The sequence below is a fragment of the Oryctolagus cuniculus genome, chromosome 9, assembly GCF_051225735.1.
Source record: "Oryctolagus cuniculus isolate XC-2025 breed Fujian yellow rabbit chromosome 9, ASM5122573v1, whole genome shotgun sequence".
Classification (NCBI taxonomy): Eukaryota; Metazoa; Chordata; class Mammalia; order Lagomorpha; family Leporidae; genus Oryctolagus; species Oryctolagus cuniculus.
This window is the reverse complement of record NC_142875.1, coordinates 129,145,812-129,168,021: the sequence shown is the minus strand read 5'-3', so window position 1 is coordinate 129,168,021 and position 22,210 is coordinate 129,145,812. Positions and strand designations below refer to the sequence as shown.

General features: G+C 43.4%; 1 protein-coding gene across 2 annotated transcripts in view; it reads left to right on the top strand.

The window, feature by feature from the left end:
* PKP2 (plakophilin 2) overlaps positions 1-22,210 on the top strand; it is a 100,829-nt gene that overhangs the window by 70,258 nt on the left and 8,361 nt on the right. The window contains exons 7-10 of one of the 2 annotated variants that reach the window (XM_051850924.3): positions 6,007-6,124; positions 6,949-7,113; positions 8,033-8,203; positions 19,186-19,339. In XM_051850924.3, coding sequence (XP_051706884.1) covers positions 6,007-6,124; positions 6,949-7,113; positions 8,033-8,203; positions 19,186-19,339 — 608 coding nt within the window. Of the gene's footprint in view, positions 1-6,006; positions 6,125-6,948; positions 7,114-8,029; positions 8,204-19,185; positions 19,340-22,210 lie in introns of both variants that reach the window. The other variant, XM_051850923.3, reaches the window with a different exon arrangement.

The following is a 22,210-nucleotide window of genomic DNA, read 5'->3' as shown; positions in this document are numbered from 1 at the left end:
CAAACTGGCACCCATAGGGGATTATGTATTAAGTAGAAATAGCTTCTTATCAAGTAGAAATAGTTCATTAGAACAGAAATGCTGCCTCTTAGAATTACTTGTGGAGTTGGTGATCTGTCTTGGAAAGATGCGCTCCCACCCTGCTGTTGTCTGTAGTACGTCCTGGTAAGTCACTATAGCCTTTAACTGTAAACATTTCATATCAGTTCATCCCTTTCCTGGGACACTGTTTCCCTTCCAGTGTTGGGAAACAGTATACTGATGGCACACCTGCACGTAGCCACTACAAACAACCTTACTTGGAGAGCCAGTGAGAAACCCTGATAGAACCATTTAATCCTGGTTTTAAATGCTAGTCACAGGTCAAGATTCTGAATTCAGTTCCAGGTGAACTCTAATTTCAGGCATTTTTGAGAATTGTTTAGAACACACACACACACACACACACATACCAAATGCAGCTGTTTCTGTTGTTTGCTTTACACATTGTTTGACTCATCATATGCAACTGAGGTTTAGGTCCACTGTCACTGAAGTATTAAAGTCGGCAGAGACGTACCCTTCTTCCTTTTAGTTCCAGTGAGGTCCAGGGTGTTTTCTCTTTTCATTGTGACACTGAGGAGTGTGTGAAATGAGTGGCACTGGACTGAGTCATGAGTCTCTCCTTATTTTCTTTCAGGGAAAACCTGAATCTTCCTAAAATGTGAGGCTCTGATGCCATTTCAGGGACATAAAGAGGCTCAGCATCTGTTCCACCACCCCTCTTCCAAGTCCTACGGCCAGAAAAATTCTTCCTAAAATCAAACAGCGGGTTACTGTGCTCCATTGGGTGCAGTGGGAATGAAGAACTCCAAGACAGCCTTGCCTTTGTGTGGAGAGTAGTTCATCTCCTGTTCTCCTCTCTTCTCCTTAGGCCTGGCTCCTTGCCCTCAGCCCCTAGTCCAGAGACCAGTCTTTACTTTTGTTTTCGTTTTATCTAGAAGTCAGTGAGAGAGACAGAGACAGTCAGAGATCTTCTGTCTGCTAGTTCTCTTTGCAAATTCCCACAACAGTTGGGCTGGGCCAGGAGCCTTTATGGAGAGCAGGAACCCACAGACGAGCCATCACCTGCTGCCTCCCTGGGTGCGCATTAGCAGAAAGCCAGGGTTGCAAATGGAGCTGAAACTCACTCAGAGCTCCAATAGGGGATGCAGGCCTCCCACGTGGCATTTTAACCTCTCTGCCCAGTGTCCACCCCCTCAGGGACCTAGTTTTTCAGTATACAACGCTATGTAGTTGCCATTTCCTTCACGTACCTACGTATTTGTCCAGATTTAGTAGATTGTACCATGAGAAGTATACCCAGCATTTAATTGAATTTAAACCATAGGCACTAAATTAAACATTTCCAATATAGTCTATGGGTAACTCAGATAATCAATGTTTATTGAGTAACTACTGTTTGTGTGCTCATTCTCTTTTTGATAATATAATTATTTTGATATATTTCATTTATATTTTCCATATTATTTCCCATGTTAAACCTCTGTTGATTTACAGATAGGAAATAGTCAGGAGATAATACTGTAAAAGGATCAATTCTGCCCAAAGATAGCTGTGTTAATTCTCTGATTCTCACAAACTCAAATATTAGCTATTGAAAAAGCACTTTAAGATGATACATCATTTTCTACATTTATTGGTTATTTTCAGAGTGGTACAGAACAAATTACCTTCTGTCTAATGACCTCTATTCATGGGTGTGGTGTTATAAAATAATCTACCCTTATCATTCACATCCTGAAAAGTTGAGTCAGGTGGGAACTATTTCTGATATGCAGGAGCAAATACTGAAGCAGTGGGTTCCATGCACTTTCTGTCAGCAAAAGTATCAACTGCCAGAAACCCCTGATAAGTCCCATTTCAAGCAAGTAGAGTCTGGATAATGCCACGCTACAAGACAACAGCCAGTACGTGTGAACTGGCAGTACTGCCAAACCCAGTTACCATTCGGACTCAAAATAAACACCCTGAAGTTAATCAAAGCGAAGTCATCCATCTGCTAGGTATGTAGTGGGCTTAGCCAGTGAGCAGGACAGGCCTTTTGATTTGTCTGAGCCATTTTAAACCACTGCTGATTTTCTAAACCAGAGGTTGGAGAGTTCAAAGGGGAGCACTGAAGTATATGATAACATTGTCTTGTGTTGGGGGGGTCACACGTGGTATTTGCTAAACAAATGTCAGGCTGGACGAAGGTTAGATGAGCTTGGTCTATTCTGGGCTGTGCTGATAAGAATAAAGAAGAGCCCTCTGCCCCAGACGTTCCACTTACTTGTCTTCCCCAGGAAAAACTTCGATTCTGTAGACCTCCTTTTCTCCAAGTGCACAATAAGGAGACCTGAGAAGTGCCTCTGACTTGCTGTCAGGCTTCCGAGGTTGCGTGATGATGAAAGGACTCAGAGAGTATGGAGGATGTTAATGTGGTCATTTCTTGAGAAAAAGTTACAGTAAAAACGGTGTCATTTCCAGCTTATGAACCAATTCATTCTCTTTTTTTACCTGCAAAGAATCAGTTTTGCAGATTCAGTAAAAATAAGGAAGAAAATCTTAGAAGAGTCAAAGTCACAGAAGGGATTCAGCAACCATTAAATTGTTAGTGTATTCTCTTTTAGGCATATGACTCTTATTGTCTCAACTGTTAGGTTGAATCATGAATTAACCACTTTGTGACTTAAAGACAGTCAAATTGGGGCATAGAGGGTAAAGCTTCTGCCTACAGTACTGGCATCCTACATGGGCACCAGTTAAGTCCTGGCTGCTCCACTTCTGATCCAACTCCCTGCTAACGCACCTGGGAAGGCAGCAGAGGATGGCCCAAGTGCTTGGGCCCTTGCACCCACGTGTGAGACCCAGAAGAAGCTCCCAGCTCCGGATTGGCCTAGCTCTGGCTGTTGTAGCCAACTGGCGAGTGAACCAGCAGGTGGAAGATACCTTTCTCTCTCTTTCTGTCTGTCTGTCTGTCTCTCTCTCTGTAACTCTGCCTTTGTAAATGAATCTTTAAAAAATAATAACACAAAGACAGTCAAAGTGTCCATTTCACAGAGTTCAACCTACAGGTGTGATGTGCAGGAGAGCAGGGTACAATGTTTGTACTTCCAGGTTTCCTTAGTTTTTTTGTTTGTTTGTTTGTTTGTTTTGACAGGCAGAGTGGACAGTGAGAGAGAGAGACAGAGAGAAAGGTCTTCCTTTGCCGTTGGTTCACCCTCCAATGGCCGCTGCGGCTGGCGCACCGCACTGATCCGATGGCAGGAGCCAGGTGCTTCTCCTGGTCTCCCATGCGGGTGCAGGGCCCAAGCACTTGGGCCATCCTCCACTGCACTCCCTGGCCACAGCAGAGAGCTGGCCTGGAAGAGGGGCCACCGGGACAGAATCCGGTGCCCTGACCGGGACTAGAACCTGGTGTGCCGGCTCCGCAAGGCAGAGGATTAGCTTATTGAGCCACAGCACCGGCCCCTTAGTTTTTGATATAATTCTGGACATATTTGTTTCTTTGACAGAGATGCACTGAAAGTACTGTGGAACAGAAAGCCTTTACTGGAAACAATGTAGTGCAGTTATAGTGTTACTTTAAAAAGTTCATGGAAAATTAAATTGAAAGATTGGCACAAGAAAGTTTGAAATCCATTTATAAGAGGATTTTCATATATTTCATGGAAAACGTATGTTATGAAAAAAACTGTACATGAATTTCAAACTTTTTATGGCACTAAATTGTCTTCATTCTTTTTCCATGAACTTTTAAAAATCCTCTCATGTATTATTTATAGATTAAGAAAATAAGGCCCCAAAAGGTGTCAGAGTTGTACTTCTTTTTACTTTTTTTAAGATTGTATTTATTTGTTTGAGAGTTGGAGTTACAGACTGAGAGAGATATTCCATCCTCTGGTTCACTTTGTAAATGGCCACAATGACCAGAGCTGGGCCAATTGAAAGCCAGGAGCCAGGAGCTTCCTCCAGGTCTCCCACACAGTTGCAGGGGTCCAAGGACTTGGGCCATCTTGTATTGCTTTCCTAGGCCATAGCAGAGAGCTGGATCAGAAGAGGAGCAGCCAGGACATGAACCGGTGCCCATATGGGATGCCAGTGCAGCAGGCGGAGACTTAGCCCACTACACCACAGTGCCGGCCCTCTACTTCCTCCTGATGTTCAGAATGACACCAAGACATGATAAAGAAAAAATACACAACATATTTTGGTTATTCTATCAGTAAAAAAAAACTAGTATGATACATTTTATAGGAAAAATTCTTAGCAATTAACATTGGCAAAAGAGAATTGGCATGGTTCTCAAATTCTGAAACCTGCACGTATACTCTCACTATTGTTGACAGAAGCGTTGACGTTTTGGGAGTAAGACATGTTTAAATGATTAATGTTAAAAAGGAAAACATAACCCAAGGAAGATAGTAACAATGACACCAGAATATATACATGGCCTAAATCTGCAGTGTAATCCCAGAATGCATCACATTGCTTATTTGGTAAGCTTCATTTCTGTATAAGGAAGCGTTGTCCACTTGCAGATTTAGTTACTGTTTATAGAAAGGTGTCATGGGTTAGCAAAATTAGAAATAGACTAAGTGCAAAGATATTTATAGGTTATCACTCTTTTATTTTTAAGGCAAAGACTTTATTCTTTTTTACTTACTTGATCAGAGAGAGAGACAGAGACAAATACAGAGACAGAGACAGAACCAGACAGAGAGCTTTGATCCACTTGCTCACTCCCCAAATGCCCACAGCCTGGCCGGAACTGGTATTCAGGAACTCACCAGCACTCCATGACATGGAATTTGGGTATCCCAAGTGGCATCTTAACTACTAGACCAAATACCCACTCCATAGGTCATGCTTTTGGCTTAAGTCTTACACTAGAAAATTGCATTTTCTCTGACAGCTTTTTGCCATTTTAATTATAGAATAATTTTAGAGCATCTGCCTTAATATTTGTCAATAACAGTTTATACTAAGACTACAAACCCCCAGAATGATACAATCCAACACACTGTCTTTTTAAAGAGGAACCAAGGCCCAGGATAACTTTAAGTGTTTTAGTAGTATTAAGACATGAAGTTGGGGCCAGCGCCATAGCACAGTAGGTTAATCCTTCACCTGTGGTGCCAGCATCCCATGTAAGCACTGGTTCTAGTCCCAGCTGCTCCACTCCCAATCCAGCTCTCTGCCATGGCCTGGGAAAGCAGTAGAAGATGGCCCAACTCCTTGGGCCCCTGACCCCATGTGGGAAAAGAAGAAGCACCTGGCTCCTGGCTTCAGATTGGCACAGCTCCAGCCATTGCAGCCATTTGGGGCGTGAACCAACGGAAGGAAGACCTTTCTCTCTGTCTCTCCCTCTCACTGTCTATAACTCTGCCTCTCAAATAAAATAAATAAGATCTTAAAAAAAAAAAAGACATGAAGTGACCTGGCTTTGGCCTGAAAGTCCTGGCTGTTGCAGCCACTTAAGAAGTGAACCAGCAGATGGAAGATCTCTCTCTGTCTCTGTCTCTCTCTGTCTCTCCCTCTTTCTCTGTAACTCTGATGTTCAATAAGAAAATCTTAAAAAAAAAAAAAAAAAGACATGGAGAAAATTGGGACTTGGACATCCAGTGCATTGCTATTCTTACTGTGCCATTAGTTCTTCTTTCAGTGCAAAACATTTGGCTTCTCTCTGTTCCTCAAAAGTGGAGTGAAGAACTGTGCTCTGTCCTTGGTACTTGAGGTGAAGCGGCTAGAAAGAAGGCTGTTACTGACATGGCCACATTTTTGTATGGGTGTGTTTGGAAGTTGTGTCCAGCTTTGACCACTACGAGGCATTGATGATTTATGACCCCGAGATACTGTTACAAATTTGCTGGTTTCTCAGCATCAGAAGGAGGCTTCAAATAAAGCTTTCCAGCAAAGGTCTCTGGGATGCAGGACCTCAGACGTGGCTTTTATTTTATTTTATTTTTATTTTTATTTTTGTAGAAACATGAGCTCAGCTGGCCCTGATGGGAGGAAGGTGATGAGAAGGTGTGATGGACTGATTGACTCCTTGGTCCACTACGTCAGAGGAACCATTGCAGATTACCAGCCAGATGACAAGGTAATTCAAGGTTGAACGTCTTGCATACTGAATTACTTACTTTGTCTTAGCAGGCTATTTCAGAATGTTCTAAAAGCAGCTGCTTGGCTTTAGATTTATTCATGGACTCATGTGCTGATCCTAAGATTTCACATCTGGGTCCAGGAAACATTAAAATCTTTCAAGCTTCATTTTTCTGTTTTTCTTTTTAAACCCAAATTTCTGATTTCTTGCATAGCAGTTTGGTATGGAAATTTGAAAGTAGCCCGAATTCTACATATCCAGCAATGAACTTGCATTCATCTCTTCATCTCCTCAAACTTGCTTGCACCCTTGTAACCCTTCTTCCTGGTCACCATCCACCAAAAGAAGATAGAAATCTGAGCACCTGCCCCACCTCACTTCTCTCCTGCACTGGCAGCGGATCACGCATATCCTGCCTTGGAAAAAGGCTTGGGGTTCTGTTACCCTCTCTTGTGCTACAACTGCTCTCCTCGTTTGTGCCTCTCCCATACTGATGATTGCAGCAGCCTCCCAAGTGGTCCCTGTAAACAATATCTCCACCATTCTCCAACTCGGCATGGCTGCTAGTAAGTTATGTGTCCGAAATATAATTAGAAATTCAGCCTGCACTCCTTAGCGTTGTCCTCCTCCTGGCCATTCATCAAACCCTTAGCCCTTCAGCTGTCATCTTTCACTTCCCCCAGGTGCCCCACAGTCAGAGCACATCCCTTGCATCCAGTAAATCTCATAAAAGCGAAATAAAGCCTGACAAGTCTTAGGATACTGCATTTGCGGAGAGAATCTGTTTGTGTATGCTCAATATTCACGTCCTGTTTTCTCAGGCCACAGAGAACTGTGTGTGCATTCTGCATAACCTCTCCTACCAGCTGGAGGCAGAGCTCCCAGAGAGATATTCCCAGAATATCTATATTCAAAACCGGAATATCCAGACGGACAACAACAAAAGCATTGGGTGTTTTGGCAGCCGAAGCAGGAAAGTAAAAGAGGTATGTTGGGAGGGTTTCGAAAGAATGAGACGGAGCGGAACAGACAGAAAAGTGTGTGTGTGTGTGTGTGTGTGTGTGTGCTTGGTATACAGTCAGGCACTATTGTCAGTTCTTTCAGTATTTACTTCAACCCTATGAGGTGTGTATTATTAATACCCTCATTTATCCATGAGGAAGTGGGTACTAGAAGCTTAGTTAAGTTTCTCATAATGATTCAACAAATAACTAGAGGGATTAGAATCCAGTTTCAGGCAATCTGGCTGCATATTTGCACTGTTAGCTACTAAACTATACTGCTGGATGCCCTTTCGGTTAGAAAATGAGGTTAATGCAACATGGCCAGTGGCATCTACATTGTTTCAGAGCCCAAAACAGCCTGACGGTTGACTCTGAGCATTCTAAAAACAAACTTTGGACACACTGAAAGCAAACCCCATAGGAAAAAATGCACAGTTGGAATTTGAAAGAATGCGACCCCGTTCTCCTCTGAGTATCTTGGTATTATTTACCTTGGAGAAGAGCTGGTAAATTTAGAACTCTGGTGCTGTGCTGGACAACCTCACAAGACTGAGGGCCAGGCCTGTTTCCGTATCTTCAGAGTGGTTGTGACTAATGTAGCATTTAGCTTAAAAGCAGCCTAAGAGCCATTTTGGAACCGTCTGTGCTTAGTCCTCTGAATTCTCTCGCTCTGTGAGATGAAAAGCTGGGAATAGGATGTAGTTAGGAAGAAAGAGCCGTCACGGGCTAGAAGTTAAGTAGCTGGACATTATACACATTTGCTTTTTGACATTTATGCTTCAAGGGCTTATGCAAACGATCAGTCTCTCTAGATAGCATTTCTGGTCTCTTGGTTTGGGTGTGGATGGTGGAAGCCCCTCAAAGTGCATTCACTGTGGACTCCATTGTGTGTGGTCAGCAGTTCCAGGACATGCCAATGCCGGAGGAGAAGAGCAACCCCAAGGGCGTGGAGTGGCTGTGGCACTCCATCGTGATAAGGATGTACTTGTCCCTGATTGCCAAGAGTGTCCGAAACTTCACACAGGAAGCCTCTTTGGGAGCTCTGCAGAATCTCACAGCAGGAAGTGGACCAGTGAGTAGTGTGCCTGTCCTTCTACTGTGTAAGAGAGTAGCACGGTAGACCTACCCACATTAGGTGCAGAGGTGAAGCGTGAGGTGAGAGCGGACGTCTTCTCACTCTGTAGGACAGTTCTACAGAGAGCGTCCCAGCTCTCCAGGACTCCGAGCCTCACCTCCACGACACTAAGCCACACTGCAGACACAAGACTTGCAGACACTGGTGTTGGTCAGCGTTCATTCAGTTACCAGTATCAGCATGTCGCTTCCAACTGGTTTACACAAAAAAGGGAATTTCTTGGCTCTTGAAACTGAAAATGTCTGGGGCAGGTTATCTGTCACAACTGGACTTGGGTGCTGTGGGTTTTATAATTATACTCCATCTCCGTTTGCTCTGTTGGTTTGGTTCTCAAATGGCCCATCCATACGGTCAGGAAGATGGCTAGAAAGTATTGCAGGCTTGTGTTTTGCCAGCCCAGCATCCCCACAAGAAAAAAAAATCTGTTCTCCCGATTGCACCATTAATAACAGAGAGTGTATCTCATTGGCCTGGTCAGGATCTCTTGTCCATTTCTGAACCATTGCTTCTGGCTAGCGGGCTGTGATGTCCTCACTGTCCAGCTCTGAGCAGTGTACCCACATGTGAACTTCAGGAGCCTGTGTTTGAGCAGGTGGGGTCACTGCCACTTGCACCACATGGACAGAAGAGGTAAAAGAACGGCTCCCCAGTGGAAAACTAGAGGGAATAAATGCTGGGCAGGCAAAAACAACAGATGCCCACTGCAGTGTGGAGTTGGAAAGGACATCTGTGCTTTTGTGTCCTAGAAATTTAACTACAAAATAAAGAGCTAATTCTCTTTCCAGATGCACTCCTTTCATAGCAGTGAAGTCAAAATATATAAAATAGTGAAGGCTTATTGCCTTCCATGTGTATTTTACACCATGAACATATTTAGGAATTCTATAAATATTTAATTAGTTGAGCTACATTTATATTCTCTGCCTTGATTGTAAAATGACTTGAATACGCTCCCCTTAAATAGTTCATTATATGGCCAGCTGCCAAGTGTCGATTGCCATAGAGAAAAGCATGCCTGTAGGGAATGAGAATGTTAGTTATTCTTTACCTCAGAAACCATGTTCTTTGATGCGTGTATTTACACAGATGATTGTTCCCAGTATAGTAGAAAGTTGTTAAATACTCAAACCAGTATTTCTCTTTTTGTTTTGCTGTAAAATACATTTGTGCACAGAGAAATAGGGAACTACCATGAAGTCTCTAATGACGTAGGGACATTAATTTATCACCTCACTTCCCATTTTTGCTATTCTAGGTTTCCCAAAACCATTTCTTTTATGCTGCCAAACTACAGCTGTCTCTATTCCCAGAGACTTGAACTTGGCTAGAGATTTATGAGAGGAGATTGTTGGCTTCATGGAACAATGCTATGAGGCCCTTTATTCTTTTAAATTATGATATGCTTTTTACTAAAGTTTTGACTTACATGTATGACCTTCTGATCATTAATTTTCCTGATGTTTATGCTTATATGGTATGATAGAGATCCAATTTCTGAAAAGAATCAGTCATGAGAAAAACGTGAAAAATAAGCCATCAGACATAGTTCCAGGAAATGGTCTGTCCACTGACCATGTTTCCTTAGCCGAGATAGTGCTGAGCAGTCGATGACTAGAACCTAAACTGAAATAAATAGCTTTCCAAAAAATTCCAGATTATATAATTTAAATATTCAATATCACAACATAAATTCTATTTAAATATAACAACCTCATTTTAAGTTTTATAATTGAGATATAATGGCCCCTCTACTAATAAGGAAGTGATGGATTCACAGTATTTGTCTGCTTAGCAAACTCTGTAAGTGGTGTAAGTTTCAAGATGAAGCACTGCAGGGAATCCTGGCAAGGTGGTGGCTGAGTGAGCCCATCCAGCATGCATCTCCCTGTGGGGGCACCAGTTGTAGCAGCTCTCTATGTTCCACTGGGGAAGGAGGTGAGAGGCCATAGTGGCTGGGTTTAGGCTAAAGAGAAGAAACGATGCTTTGAAAGAGGACCCAGAAAGAGTTGCTTGCATTACCTCTCTTCCAACCCCACACAGCACTTGAGAGAGTTACCTCCCACCTGGGGAGAGGGCAGAGGCATTAAGTCCAAGCCTTAGTCCCAGAGTCCCAGGCGTGCCATGGTGAAACCTGGTGCTGAGGAAAGCCCTGCTGCCCTGCTGCCCCCAGAGCCTCCAGAACCACACAGCCAGCCTTGGGTGGCTCAGCCTGAAGAGTGCCTAGGAAGCAGGCAAGCATCATCAACCCCTGGCCTGGGGAAGCAGCATTGCCTGAGTGGGTTGGTGTGCAGGGATCCTATGAAGCAAGTAGACAGTGCCCTGCAAAACTGTTGCTTTGTCATGCTTGGCTCTGATGACAGCTGAAGAATCTGTGTGGAAAGCATGTTACTGTGCTCAGCTGGAACCAAAACCAGTGAAGGAGTTCCCACCAGAGCCCAGCACTCATCACAGCAGAAAGTCCGTTACTACTGAGGCCACTCTGTAAACCTGACGGAAGCAGCTGACCCCCCACCCCAACCCCAGAGGCACAAAGTCAACACAAGGGCATGAGAAACCTGACAAAACCAATATGATACCTCCAACGGAACACAGTGACAATCTAGCTACATAATAAAAACAGTAAAGATCTACAGGTTACCTGACAAAGAATTCAGAAGAATGATTTTAAGAAAACTTAACAAGGTAATAGAGAATATAGACAGACAATTCAGCGGCCTTAGGAAGACACTGCATGATGTGAGTGGGAAATTCAGCAGAGACAGGGATCATTAAAAAAAAAAATAGGAAGTACTAGAGCTAGATAACTTAGTAAAGCAAATTAAAAATGCAGATGAGAACCTCAAACAATTGAGCAGGCAGAAGGATTTCTGACCATGAAAACCAGACTTTTGAAATAACCCAGTCAGACAAAAAAAGAAAGGGGTTGGGGGGTGGGGAGCGAGTGGGGAGCAAGGAAGCAAAGATGGAAGGAAGGAAGTATCTGAGTTTCTGAGTGCCTGGGTTCAAGTCTCAGCTCTGCACAGGACACTGAAATCGAGTTCCTGGCTTTTAGCTTTGTCCTGGCCCAGCTCCAACCATTGAGGGCATTTGAGAAGTGAACCAGTAGTTGGGAACTCTTTGCATCTGTCTCTCTGCCTTTAAAAAAAAATCATTGCTCTTCTTCAGAAAACTAATTAAGATGTTTAAAAAGTAGATAGAAAGGCTTTGAGACCTATGAAATATTATTAAATGAGCAACCATGTGCATTATGAGTGTTCCAGAAGGAAAAGTGAAAGAAAAAGACAGAAGACATGTTCAGTAAAGTAGCTGGTGGAAACTTCACAAATCTTAGGAAAGATACAGATGCAGATACTGAAGAGCAGAAATCTCAAAGGAACTCTCAGGTTAAGTCATAAAAGATCATCGCTGAGATGTATTATGATCCAATTATGCAAAAATGTAAGGCAAAGAGAGATTTCTAAAAACAGAAGAAAAGTGTCAAGTTACTAACTAAAGAATCCCCCTTAGGTTAATGAAAGATTTCTCAGCAGAAACCTTGTAGTCCAGGAAATAGAAGATTCCCAGCCTCAGGTACTATACCCAGCAAAACTATCACTCACAAATGACGGAGGCTGCATGACAAGCAAAAACTAAGGGATTTTGTTATCACCAGTCTGGCAGTACAGGAAACACTTAAGGGATTGTTGGAAACAAAAGACTGATATCTACCATCATGAAAACGCATAATAGTACAAATCTCAAAGGTAGAGCTGATATGCTAAGGAAAATGTGAAGAGAGTCAAACCTGGCAATACAGAAAATGACTAAACCACCGAAATGAGCAAGAGGAACAAGGGAAAGAGGATACACAGTTTAAAAAATAACAAAATGACAAAATTAAAGATACGTAGTTAACAAAAAAAACCTAACATCCTCACCAGAGTACCTTCATTTAGCAATAATAACCTTGAATATAAATGGATTATGTTTCCAAATTAAAACAACCTACTGGGCCGGCGCCGCAGCTCACTAGGCTAATCCTCCGCCTGCGGTGCCAGCACCCCAGGTTCTAGTCCAGGCTGGGGCACCCGATTCTGTCCCGGTTGCTCCTCTTCCAGTCCAGCTCTCTGCTGTGGCCTGGAAAGGCAGTGGAGGATGGCCCAAGTGCTTGGGCCCTGCATCCACGTGGGAGACCAGGAGGAAGCACCTGGCTCCTGGCTTCAGATCAGCACAGCACGCCAGCCGTAGCGGCTGTTTGGGGGGTGAACCAACGGAAGGAAGACCTGTCTCTGTCTCGCTCACTCTCTCTCTAACTGCCTGTAAAAAAAAAAAAAAAAAAAACAACTTACTGACCCTACTACCCTACTGGCTGAATGGTTTTTTGAAAAGAAAAAAAGACCCAGTGATATTCTGCCTATAAGAGATTCAGTTAACCAGTAAAAATATACACAGACCAAAAGTTGAAGGAATAAAAAAACTTCCTTTCAAATGGAAACCAAAAACAAGCAGCAGTACCTATATAGCAGAAAAAATAGACCATCACTAAAAAACTGAAAAAGCAAGGATGCTCACTGTGTAATGAAAAGGGATCAGTTCAGCAAGAAGAAATAACAATTGTTGTATATGTATACCTGCGGCACTGGAGCATCCAGTTATATAAAGCAAGCATCATTGGATCTAAAGGGAGAGATAGAGAGATAGACTCGAATAGTACAACACCCCACTCATCATTAGGCCCGTAATGCAGACCCCAAAGATTAACAAAGAAACATCTGTTAAACTATACAATAAAATGGTAGACCTAGTAGACAGTTACAGAATTTTTATTTCATCAAATGGCTGCAGAGCACACATTCTTATCAGCACGTGGAAAGCATTTGTTAAGCTACTAAAACAAGTTTCTGCAAATTCTAAACAGTGGAAATCATAGCACGTGTCTTCTCTAACCACAATGAAATAAAGTAAGAATGAACAAGAGGAACTCCATAATTGGAAATACATGGAAGCTAAAAATACTGTTCTCCTGGATGGCCAGTGGCCAAGAGGAAATCAGAGGGAGGGCCTGCTGCTGTGGTGTGGTGGGTAAAGCTGCCGCCTGTGGTTCTGGCATCCCGTATGGGCACCAGTTCAAGTCCCAGCTGCTCCACTTCCAGTCCACTTCCTTGCTAATGCTCCTGAGAAAGCAGCAGAAGATGGTCCAAGTCATCTCCCATATGGGAGACCCAGAAGAAGCTCCCGGCTCCTGGTTTCAAATCAGCCCATTTCCAATTATTGTACCCATTTGAGAAGTGAACCAGTACAGGGAAGATTCTCTCTCTCTCTCTGCCTCTCTCTTTCTCTGTCATACTGTGTGTGTGTATTGCAAATAAATATTTTTTAAAAAAGAAAGGAGGGCTGGCACTGTGGTGTAGCAGGTAAGGCCACCATCTGCATTGCCAGCATCCCAAATATGGGCGCCAGTTCGAGTCCCAGCTGTTCCACTTCTGACCTGGCTCTCCTATCTGTCTCTCCCTCTCTCTGTAACTCTGTCTCTCAAATAAAGAAATGAAATCTTTAAAAAAAAATGTACCTCAACTTCATAAGGGCTATGTAAGATAAAGCCTACATCATACTGAATGGGGAAAAGTTGCTGTTGTTTCTTCTAAGATCAGGAAGAAAACAAGGACGACCACTTCCACCAGAATCAACATGGGACCGGAATTCTTGGCAAGAGCAATAAGGCAAAAGGATAAAAATGCACCCAAATAAGAAAAGAGGAAGTCAAATTATCCTTGTTTGTGACAACATGATACTATATATAGAAAAACTGAAAAGACATCACTAAAAACCTGTTAGAACTTAAATGAATTCAGGGGCTGGTGCAGTAGCATGGCAGATTAGGCTATGGCCTGCAGTGCGGCATCCCATATAGACATGGTTCAAGTCCTGGCTAGTCCACTTCCAATCCCACTCCTTGCTAATGTGCCTGGGAAAGCAGTAGAAGATGGCCCAAGTTCTTGGGCCCCTGCACCCACATGGGAGATCTGGAAGAAGCTCCTGGCTCCTGGCTTCAGGTTGGCCCAGCTCCAGCAGTTGCGGCCATTGGGAGAGTGAACCAGTGGATGAACTACCTCTCTGTATCTGTAACTCTGCCTCTCAAATAAATAAATAAAAGCTGGGAGCATTACCATATCTGACTTCAAAATATGCTACAAAACTATAGGAACCAAAATAACATGATATACTGGCATAAAAACAGATGCATAGACCAATGGAACAAAATAGAGAACCCAGAAATATTTACAGCCAATTGGTTTTTGACAGAGATGACAAACATATGTTGGAGAGAATTTTTTTCCCATAAATGGTACTGGAAAAACTGGGCATCTGTGTGCAGAAGAACGAAACTAGACTGTTACTTCTCAACCCTGTCCAAAAATTTACTCAAGCAAAGCTATAAACATAAAACTCAAAACTTTCAAACTGCTAGGGGCTGGTACTGTGGCACAGCTGGTTAAAGCCCTGGCCTGAAGCACCAGCATCCCATATAGGCGCTGGTTCTAGTCCTGGCTATTCCTCTTCCGATCCAGCTCACCCACATAAGAGACCCAGAAGAAACTCCTGGCTCCTGGCTTTGGATCAGCGCAGCTCCAGCTATTGCGTCCATCTGGCAAGAAATTAAATTCATCTGACAAGGAATTAAATTCCCAAATATATGTATCGGAATTCAGTTAACCAGCAAAACAAAAAACAGAAAGAAAAAGTAAAAATGAGTGAATGACCGAAATAGATATTTCTCAAAGGAAGACATACAGATTGCCAACAAGTAAATGAAAGAGTGATTAGTATCACTAATTATCGGGAAAATACAAATCAAAATCTCAGTGAGATGCCACCTCACCCCAATTAGAATAGCTAGTATCAGAAAGACAAAAGGTACAAATGCTGGTGAGGATTAGAACAAGTTCTTTTTTTTTTTTTTTTTTTTACATCTTGTTTTTATTGCAGCACTATTTACAATAGCCAAGATATGGTAGCAATCTAGGTGTTCACAGATGGATGAAAGGATAAAAAAAAGTGATATAAATACATCTCTCTATATAATCTATACATATACACACAATAGAATATTATTCAGCCAAAAAAATCGTGAGATTCTGTCATACTAGCAGTCGGGCTCAGAAGGGCAGACTGCGTGCTTTCATTTATATGTGGAAGCTAAAGTTGATCTCCAAGAAGGGAAGAGAACAGTAGTTACCAGAACAGGAAGAACATAGTGCAGGGAGGGTTGGAGAGAGAATGTTGATGGTTCACTGATGTAGCTGGGTAGGAGGAACAGTCTCTCATGTTCTGCAGCATAGTAAGGTAACTGGGGTTGCAACAGTTAACTGAATGTTTCAAAGTAGTGTGTAAAGAAGATTTTGGATGTTCTCATTGCAAAGAAAGGATGTATGTCCACGGTGGTGGTGATGGCACTAACCCCAGTGTGGTCATGACACTTTGTGTACATTTGTTGAAATGCCACACTGTACCCATAAATATGTACAGTTACTTTGTATTCTCAGAATTATTTAAAAATAAGATTTTAAAAAAAGATCAAACAGCATAAAGTAAAAGTTAGAAATCATTGAAATAAACAGTTTTCAAGCTTCTAAAACACTAAATATTTACTTTGATATCCATGAATGGTGGGATGAGATATATCCCTTACCTCATACCTTCTTCAAAAAGTCATTTCCGACAGGAATAAGATCTAAATATGTCAGGTAAAATGGTAACACTTAGGGCTGGTGCTGTGGCATAGCAGTAAAGCCGCCATCTGCAGCACTGGCATCCCATATGGGCGCTGGTTTAAGTCCCAGCTGCTTCACTTCTGAGCCAGCTCCCTACTATGGCCTTGGAAAGCAGTAAAAAAGGACCAAGTCCTTGGGCCCCTGCACCCACGTGGGAGACCTGGAAGAAGGTGCTTGCTCCTGGCTTCAGATCGGCCCAGCTCCAGCCATTGCAGCCATGTGGGAAGTGAACCAGTGGATAAAAGATCTCTCTCTCTCTCTTGTTCTCTCTCTCTGCCTCTGCCTCCACCTCTCTCTAACTCTGCCTTTCAAATTAATAAATAAATCTTTTTCTAAAAAAATAAAGCTTGTAAACAACAACATGAAAGAATATCTTCATGATATAGAATTGTAAAAGATTTCTGAAAAGTAGACACTAAAAGTACTAGCCGTAAAATGATCATTTAATAAACTGAGTACATAAAATTAACCACTTATGATAACAGAAAGGGTTGTTAAGATATAGAAGGTAATCCATAGAGTAGGAAGATATTTGCAGCACACATTAAGTAACAAAGTTTGGTATCCAGAAAATACAGACAAGTCATCAAGTTAACAGTGAAAGCTAACCCAAAGGAAGATGGAAAAAAGACTTGAACCTATGCCTCACAAGAGACAATATTGAAATGCTCAATAAACATTAAACAATGTATGGTCAGCCACAGTAGTAATAAGGGGAGTGGGAATTAGAAGTGCTGTTTAAGAACAGTTGACTAACTGATTAATAGGCTCACATATTCCCAAATGCCGGGATATAGGATTTCTACTTGGTAAATATATTTACCTTCCTTGCTGAGCAAGTTGTAAAGGCATCCACCTGCAGACTTTCCCATTGCCCTCAGCGAATCAGAGTGAGGGAGTTTGCGCTGAGCTTCCCCTAAGCTGAATAAATCGTTTGGAGGTCCTGATTTCATCCACTCACATGTTTTCATCATTTTAATGTTAACATCAAAGTGCTTTAAAAAAATTTAAGAAATATTTTGTGACACTTTAATTCATCTATTTCCTCATCTTGTTATTAAGCAACTTCTAAAATGACAATAAATCTTAGGCAACTTGGCAGCATATTTATGCAGTTCTATTCAGTAAGCACTTACATAGGACCTGTCATGTACTGGGTACCATGAAAGGGACGTTCTGAGAGGTTAAAAAAAAGGGGGAGAGGCCAGTGCCACGGCTCACTAGGCTAATCCTCCGCCTGTGGCGCCGGTACCCCAGATTCTGTCCCGGTTGCTCCTCTTCCAGTCCAGCTCTCTGCTGTGGCCCGGGAGTGCAGTGGAGGATGGCCCAAGTGCTTGGGCCCTGCACCCACATGGGAGACCAGGAGAGGCACCTGGCTCCTGGCTTCGGATCGGCGCAGCGTGCCAGCCGTGGCGGCCATTTGGGAGGTGAACTATCGGAAGGAAGACCTTTCTCTCTGTCTCTCTCTCACTGTCTAACTCTGCCTGTCAAAAAAAAGGCGGGGCGGGGGAGGATGAATGAAAATGCATTTCCTCCTTTAAAGGAGAACTATTGTGTGATTTGAAGGAGAGAAAAGAAGACTGTAGACTGTGGAGGACTCTATGAGCCATACTCAGATGAACACTGTTCTGAGGCAGTGAGGCATCATGGGAGGGTTTAAGCCTGAAGTAGAACATAAGCTGATCAGATTATAGAAAGATCATCCTGGTAGAAGGCTTTGAAATCCCCACAGATGCTTAAGAAACAGCAGTTGAATACAAGCATTTGAGTTTCCAGTTGAGACTGGAGACCACAAGTTTGCAGAAGGACCAGTCTTCAAATGAACCATTTTCTCTAGCTGTATTGGGTGGCTATATATAAAACCAGGAAAGCCATAAAGCTAAATCAACTCAATATTGCAGGTTTTTGTTGCTGTTGTTGTTGTTTTAAAGATTTATTTGTTTGAAAGGCAGAGTTAGAGAGAGGCAGAAGCAGAGGCAGAGAGAGAGAGAGAGAGAGAGATCTTCCATCCACTGTTCACCCTCCAGATGTCCGCAAAGGCCAGAGCTAGGCTGAGCCGAAGCCAGGAGCCAGGAGCTTCTTCCCGGTCTCCCACGTGGGGTCCAAGAACTTGGGCCATCTTATACTGCTTTCCCAGGCCATTGCGGGGAGCTGAGCCGGAAGTGGAGCAGCCAGGACTTGAACCAGTGTTCATGTGGGATGCCGGCACTGCAGGTGGAGGCTTTACCTGCTAAGCCACAGCAGCAGCCCCAGTACTGCAGTTCTGATGATTGAGTGAAAAATAAGCCCGAATGACAAGATTATCGAGGCGATTGGCAAGTGCAGAGAAGCACTGTGGGAGGGAGGAAAGGAGAGCAAGGAGGCCAGAAGACGTGTGAGGAGCTGGACATGGACCAGTTTGTGTTTGCAGAGGCAGCGGATCTCAGCAAACACAGGTTCTGTGTGGTTCTGGGGGTCCGCAGCTGATGGATGGAGGAGATGAAACCGGTGCTTCTTGGGAAGTCTAGGAACCGTGAGGTCATCACTGTAGTCATCTACACGGGTTGGAGGTGGAGAAAGCTGTGAAGCAGGGTCCAAAGCCCCAGGTGGAATTGAGGGAAGAAGCAGTAGGCCTTGAGTGACAGAGAGAACATCATGGGGCCGGAGAGGAAATGGAGGGGGAGGCCTCTGGACTCCAGGGAAGACTGATGGATGTGGTTTGAGGCTGATCCCAACCAGAACTGGGAGAAAGGCCACTCATCTTTTATAGTTAGGGGGTTTGTCTGTAGAGAAAATTCCGAACAATCATACAACATTAAGTGGGTGGGGAAAAGGACCATCAATACACACAGGCTGGGAAAGAGCCATTGATGTTAGAGTAGAGGCTATGATTGCAAAGGAATGAGGCCCCAAGTGGGCTAGATAGCAGACCCAGTTTAATTCATACACCCAGATGCAAAAAATGTACCAGCTAACCAAATCCAACACTGCATGTAAACATACTGAATGATTTTATCTAGTAATTGAATTGAAAACCTCATGCAGTTTACAAGAAAATATCTTTAGACTGGTTTCCACTCTGTTGTAGCTTGTAACACGAGTTCCTCACCTTCTAGTAATCTGTAGGAAGCTCATTATCACCTTGGAATCCCATGCCCTAGCACTCACTGGGTACATCTCACAAAACAGATGCCGACGTCGGTAGCTCAGACGGTCGTCCAGAAGGAAAACGGGCTCCAGCACACCCGGAAGATGCTGCACGTCGGCGACCCCAGCGTGAAAAAGACCGCCGTCTCGCTGCTGCGGAACCTGTCCCGGATTCTCTCTCTGCAGAATGAAATCGGTGAGTTGGCAGTAGTGTCCACCTATACTGACCGTCTTCAGAAACCAAAAATGCGAATGCAGCGAGTTACTGTCCGAATGATGTTGTCTAAAATAGCCATAGACTGGAGTTCTCACTGGAACTCAAGTTGGATTCTCTTCGTGTCTAGCGTTTTTTTGTTTTAATTACTACAGAGGAGAATGATAACAATACTAAGAAGTAACAGGTAAGTAATATGTTTGACATTTTTTGTCCCTCTGCTGTGCTGTCCTGTGGTGTCTTTCTCCATGTTGTGCTTTCACAGTGTTCTCTGTATGGCCCACGTGAGCCCTGCTCTTCTAGAACATTAAAAAAAAAAAAAAAATGATGCAGCAGGTGTTTGCTTTAGGAGCATGGCACTATATTGGATGAGGTTTAAAAAAACAAAGATAATCACAAGAAAAAGAACAAAAGGACAGCACATTTGGCTTAGATGGCTTTCAGAGTAAATGCAAGGAGACACGAGGATTTGCCACTGCCCTTTTGGTTTGAGAGTCTGCATTACTGACAGTTGGTAACCATAACACATTAACAGATAACATAGTTTGTCATCTCCTTCCATCAGGGAGTATCTGGTCATTGTTGAAGCAAGTCAAAAACTATAAAAATGAGATAAGTGGAAGTTGGTGCTACAATGAGGCATGCTTCCTAATACTTCATAAATCGGCCATTTCTCAAAATCTTTATTTGGTTTTTCATAAAATTCCACTAAAGTTATGAACAATTTTTTTAAGATTTCTTTATTTAGTTGAAAGAGTTACACAGAGAAGAAGAAGCAGAGAGAGTGAGAGGTCTTTTATCTGCTGGGTCACTCCCCAGTTGGCCACAGCAGCTGGAGCTGTGCAGATCCGAAAACAGGAGCCAGGAGCTTCTTCTGGGTCTCCCATGCGGGTGCAGGAGCCCAAGCACTTGGACTATTTTCCACTGCTTTCCCAGGGCATAGAGAGAGCTGGATTGGAAATGGATCAGCCAGGACTTGAACCGGTGCCCATATGCGATGCCAGCACTGCAGGCAGCAACTTTACCCGCTATGCCACAGCACCGGCCCCATGAACAAATTTTTGTTTGCTGTAATGTATTAGATTTGGTTATGTGTGCACATAAACAAAACACCATGGACATTGAAGTCTGCGGATAGGTTTCGCTAAAGTTATTTTTTTAAAAAGATTTTATTTATTTGAGAGTGACAGAAAGAAAGGGAGAGAAGGAAGGAGGTCTTCCATCTGCTGATTCACTCCCCAAATGGCTGCAATGGCCAGGACTGGGCCAAGCCAAAGCCAGGACCCTGGAAGTCCATCAGGATGTCCCACAAGATGAGTGCAGGGGCCCCAAGCACTTGGGCCATCTTCTGCTGCTTTCCCCAGGCCGTTAGCAAAGAGCTGGATGGGAAGAGGAGCAGCTGGGACTCGAATTGGTACCCATATGGGATGCCGGTGTCACAGGCAGTGGCTTTTACCTGCTGTGCCACAGAGCTAGCCCCTAAAGTAATTTTCAAAGGTAGCCAGCAGCACACTTGACAGGAAGTTATACAATGGTCTTATGACCATTATAAATATGAAGAGAGCCTAGAAATTTTCAGTGACTCTAAAAGAAAGCTTTCCCTAGGCACTCTCAAGATTAAGAATGTTCTCCCCATTGTGTGTCTTTTTGGGCTTTTGTTCCAGACCTCAGTAGAGGTATATTGTATTTTAACTTCTTTTTCTTTACTCAAATGATACATTGACTCCATCTTCAAAACACTGCCAAGGTGAATTAACTGCCCTGTTCACTGATGTATAATCTAGGGTAGCAGTGCTGTTGGACTCCGACCCTGCAGGCCCCTAACTGTTGGCAGGATATAGCTGAAGCCCCGTGCATTTTGTGAGATGATGATACCAGTAAACCTCACTTTAAAGACAACAGTGGGGGCCAACGTGGTGGTATAGTAGGTAAAGCTGCCACCTGCGACACTGACATCCCTGTTGGCACTGCTTCATGTCTGGCGGCTCCACTTTTGATCCAGCTCCCTGCTAATGGCCTGGAAAATGCAGCAGAAGGTGCCCCTAGGGTCTAGGTTCCTGCCACCCACATGGGAGACCTGGGTGAAGCTCCTGGCTTCAGCCTGGTCCAACTCTGGCAACGTTGCAGTTGTCTGGGGAGTGAACCAGCAGATGGAAGATCTCTCCTGTGTCTCTCTCTCCCTCTTTCTCTGCAACTCTGACTTTCAAATAAATAAATAAATCTTTATTAAAAATGAAAAAAGGCCAACAGGAGGCAGATACTTCAGCAAGATAAATGCAGTTCTAAAATTCCAAATTAAGGGTGAGCGTCTTAGCACAGAATGCTAAGCTGCTGCTTGGGATGCCAGCATCCAGTATCATAGCGCCTGGGATCAGGTTGCACCTCCACTCCTGGTGCAGCGTTCTTCTCTTCCGTTGCACACCGTGGGAAGCAGCAGGTGCTGATTCAAGTACCTGGGTCCCTGCCATCCGCATGGGATACCTGAGTTCCAAGCTCCTGGCTTCAAGTCTGGCCCACCCCTAAGCTGTTGAGGGCCTTTAGGTCGTGAACGAAAGAATGGGAGATCTCTGTCTCTCCCCTTCTCTCCCTCTCAATATCTCTCTCTCATCTTAGAAAAGTGAATATAAATTTTTAAAATGGTTTATTTCTCTTTTAAAAATAGTAAAATGTTATATGCATTGAAAAAACTTTTAGAAGTAGAGATAATTTTTTTTTTTTTACTTTTGACAGGCAGAGTGGACAGTGAGAGAGAGAGAGACAGAGAGAAAGGTCTTCCTTTTTCCGTTGGTTCACCCTCCAATGGCCGCCACGGCTGGCACACCATGCTGATCCGAAGCCAGGAGCCAGGTGCCT